Source organism: Chelonoidis abingdonii, chromosome 2 (assembly GCF_003597395.2).
Source record: "Chelonoidis abingdonii isolate Lonesome George chromosome 2, CheloAbing_2.0, whole genome shotgun sequence".
Taxonomy (NCBI): domain Eukaryota; kingdom Metazoa; phylum Chordata; order Testudines; family Testudinidae; genus Chelonoidis; species Chelonoidis abingdonii.
In genome coordinates this window covers 2,154,533-2,157,982 of record NC_133770.1, presented here as the reverse complement: position 1 = coordinate 2,157,982, position 3,450 = coordinate 2,154,533, and the positions used below count along the sequence as shown (strand labels likewise).

The 3,450-nt window shown below is 66.5% G+C and overlaps 1 protein-coding gene across 1 annotated transcript in view; it reads left to right on the top strand.

Moving 5' to 3' along the window:
• Window positions 1-3,450, top strand: part of LOC116838058 (SCO-spondin-like) — a 168,823-nt gene that overhangs the window by 98,835 nt on the left and 66,538 nt on the right. The window contains exons 45-46 of the mRNA XM_075063419.1: window positions 1,517-1,699; window positions 2,737-2,901. Of these exons, the coding sequence (XP_074919520.1) occupies window positions 1,517-1,699; window positions 2,737-2,901 (348 nt within the window). The remainder of the gene's footprint in view (window positions 1-1,516; window positions 1,700-2,736; window positions 2,902-3,450) is intronic.

The following is a 3,450-nucleotide window of genomic DNA, read 5'->3' as shown; positions in this document are numbered from 1 at the left end:
ACGCGGCAGGGCTAAGTCCGGGGCACACACTGTGTTGCACTCAGCCCCCAGCCACCCACCGTTGGTGTTAACACGCCAGGGGCTGGAGGCTCGCCTGTGGGCACCAGAGCCAATGGTAGGGCGCAGTGCGGAGCCCGAGGGTGAGGAGTCCAGGCCTCACAGGGCTAGGCACACGCACAACACAGGCCGAGGGCACCATGCGTGAGGAGTGTGAGCACGACGGAGCAGCCTGCCGTGGGCAAGGTGGGGGGCAGTGAGCGCAGGGCATGGGTGCAGCGAGCAAGCGTGGGCAGGCAGGGGGCAGCAAGCGCAGGGAGTGGCAACAGGGTAGCAGCGTGTGTGGGCAGGCGGGAGCAGCGAGCGCAGGGAATGGGCCGCAGGGTGAGCAGGTGGAGCAGCTTTCGGGACAGCGAGCGCAGGGAGTGGCGCAGGGTGAGGCGGCAGTGCGGGGGCAGCGACGCAGGATGGGCGCAGGGAGCAGGTGGGCGCCAGGGGCAGCGAGACGCGGATGGGCGGCGGTAGGTGAGGCCGCGTACGGCAGAGGTGAGTGCAGGCGACGGAGGTGCAGGAATGGGCGCAGGGTGAGCAGCGTGGGTGGGCAGCAGGGGGAAGCGACCAGGGAGTGGGCGCAGGGTGAGCAGCGTGGGATGGGCGCGGAGGGGCGATGGGGGCAGCGATGCGAACGGGAGTGGGCGAAAGGCGAGCAGCGTGGTGGGCCGTGGGGGCAGCGCGTGCCAGGGCATGGGTGCAGGCAAGCAGCGTGGCAGGCGGGGGCAGCACGCGCCGGGCGTGGCAAGGGTGCAGCAGCAGTGGTGTGGAGCAGAGGGTAGGCAGCGAGCACAGGAGTGGGCGCAGGCGAGCAGCGCGGGTGGGCAGTGGGGGCAGCGAGTGCAGGGAGTGGGCACAGGGTGAGCAACATGGGTGGGCAGCTGGGGGCAGCGAGCACAGGGAGTGGGTGCAGGGTGAGCAGCGTTGGGTGGGCAGGTGGGGGAGGGGTGCGGGATGGGCGCAGGGTGGCAGAATGGGTGGGCAAGTGGGGGCAGCGGTGCAGGAGTGCGGAGGCATCAGGGTGGAGCTAGGAGCATGAGGGGTGGCGCAGGCGACCTGGGGGAGGGGCAGCGAGTGCAGGGATAGGGTGGCCCTGGAGGTTTTTCGCCTTCCTCTGCAGCGTGGGGCATGGGTCACTTGCTGGTGGAATCTCTGCAGCTTGAGGTCTTCAAACCACAATTTGAAGACTTCAATAACTCGGACATAGGTTAGGAGTTGTTACAGAAGTGGATGGGTAGGATTCTGTGGCCTGCTTTGTGCAGGAGGTCAGACTAGATGATCATATTGGTCCCTTCTGACCTATGAGTCTATGAGAACGTGCCCTTCCTGGCCCCCTGCCTTGTTCCGTGGCACCACCACCCTCCCTGTCCTTCGGTACCAGGGCCTGAGCCCAGGGGTTTGTCCATAGCCCCCTGATGTCACAGCCGGGCAGCGCTGATCAGCCCTGTCTATCCCTCGTGATCCCCAGAGCCCACCGGCCCCTGGAGCGACTGGACGCCCTGGTCCCCCTGCTCCAAGACCTGCTTCTATGACGTGGACCGTGTCGGGGTGAGAAAGCGGTTCCGTCACTGCAACGACACCGGGGAGGGCGCTGGGCGATGCCAGGGGGCGCCCGTGGAGGAGGAGCAGTGTGACACGCCACCCTGCCCCGGTGAGAGCCCAGCCGGGGGGATGGATGGACAGATGGCAAAGGGCCATAGCAGTGTCTAAGGGGGCTTCTGGGGACAGCCTTCAAGGAGGGTGGGGGATCCATTGGCAGGGTTATAGCCTCTGAGGAGGGAGGGGGATCAATGGGCGGGGTTCTAGGCTCTAAGGAGGCTCTACTTTGATGGGGCAGCTCATGAGGAAGGACGGGGTTCCGTGAGCGGGGTTCTGGGCTCTGAGGCAGGCTGGGTTTCAAGCTCTGAGGAGGGAGGGGGTTCCATGGGTGGGGGTCTAGGTTCTGAGGAGAGTGGGGTTCCATGGTGGGGTTCTAGGCTCTGAGGAGGGTGGGGGTTCGATGGGTGAGGTTCTAGGCTCTGAGGAGGGTGGGGTTCGATGGGTGAGGTTCTAGGCTCTGAGGAGGGTGGGGGTTCGATGGGTGAGGTTCTAGGCTCTGAGGAGGGAGAGGGATCAATAGGTGGGTTTCTAGGATCTGAGGAGGGTGGGGTTTCCATCGGTGAGGTTCTAGGCTCTGAGGCAGGCTGGGTTTTAAGCTCTGAGGAGGGAAGGGGTTCCATGGGCGGGGTTCTAGGATCTGAGGAGGGTGAGGTTTCCATGGATGAGGTTCTAGGCTCTGAGACAGGCTGGGTTTTAAGCTCTGAGGAGGGAGAGGGTTCCATGGGCGGGGTTCTAGGATCTGAGGAGGGTGGGATTTCCATGGGTGAGGTTCTAGGCTCTGATGAGGGAGAGGAAGCCATGGGGGCAGGGTTTTAGACCCCAAGGAGAGAGGGAGATCAGTGGGGGCAGGTTCCAGACTGTAAGGACTGAGGGGTTGCTTTGGTGGGGGCAGCTCGTGAGAAAGGACGGGGATCCATGAGTGGGATTCTAGGCCCCATGGAGGGAAGGTTGCGTCGGTGGGGGGACCCCCAAGAATGGCCGGAGTTCCCCAGTTGGCAGGTGCCATGGCAGGGCTTGGCGCGGCAGCTGGGAGGTTCCCAGTGGGTTTGGCTGAGCTCACCAGGCCATGCCTCTTCTGGACCCTGGCAGTGGAAGGCGTCTGGACCCCTTGGACGGCCTGGTCCCGATGCTCCGCTACCTGCGACTCCGGCGTCCAGACCCGCAGCCGCACCTGCTCCAACCCAGCCTATGGGGGCCCCGAGTGCACGGGGCCCCTCGTCCAGACCCGGGACTGCAACAGCCAGCCCTGCCGAGGTATGGGGGCACCCCTGGGGGCTGGGGCCCTGCCGAGGTATGGGGGGACTCACCCCGAGGGGCCTGGCGCGGGGTCCTGCCAAGGTATGGGGGCACCCCATGGGGCCTGGCCTGGGACCCTGCTGAGGTACGGGGCGAGGGCTCACGCTGAGGGGCCTGGCCCAGGGCCCTGCCAAGGTACAGGGGGCACCCCGAGGGGCTGGGCACAGGGCCCTGCTGAGATATGAGGGGGCACCCCGAGGGGCTGGGCACAGGGCCCTGCTGAGGTATGGGGGGGACCCTGAGGGGCTGGGCACGGGGCCCTGCCAAGATATGGCGGGGCACCCCAAGGGGCTGGGCACAGGACCCTGCCAAGATATGGGGGGGCACCCCGAGGGGCTGGGCACGGGGCCCTGCCGAGATATGGGGGGGCACCCCGAGGGGCTGGGCACGGGGCCCTGCCGAGATATGGGGGGGCTTACCCCAAGGGGCCTGGCCTGGGGCCCTGCCAATGTATGGGGGAGTCACCCCTAGGCATGGGGCCCAGGGCCCTGCTGAGGTACGGCGGGG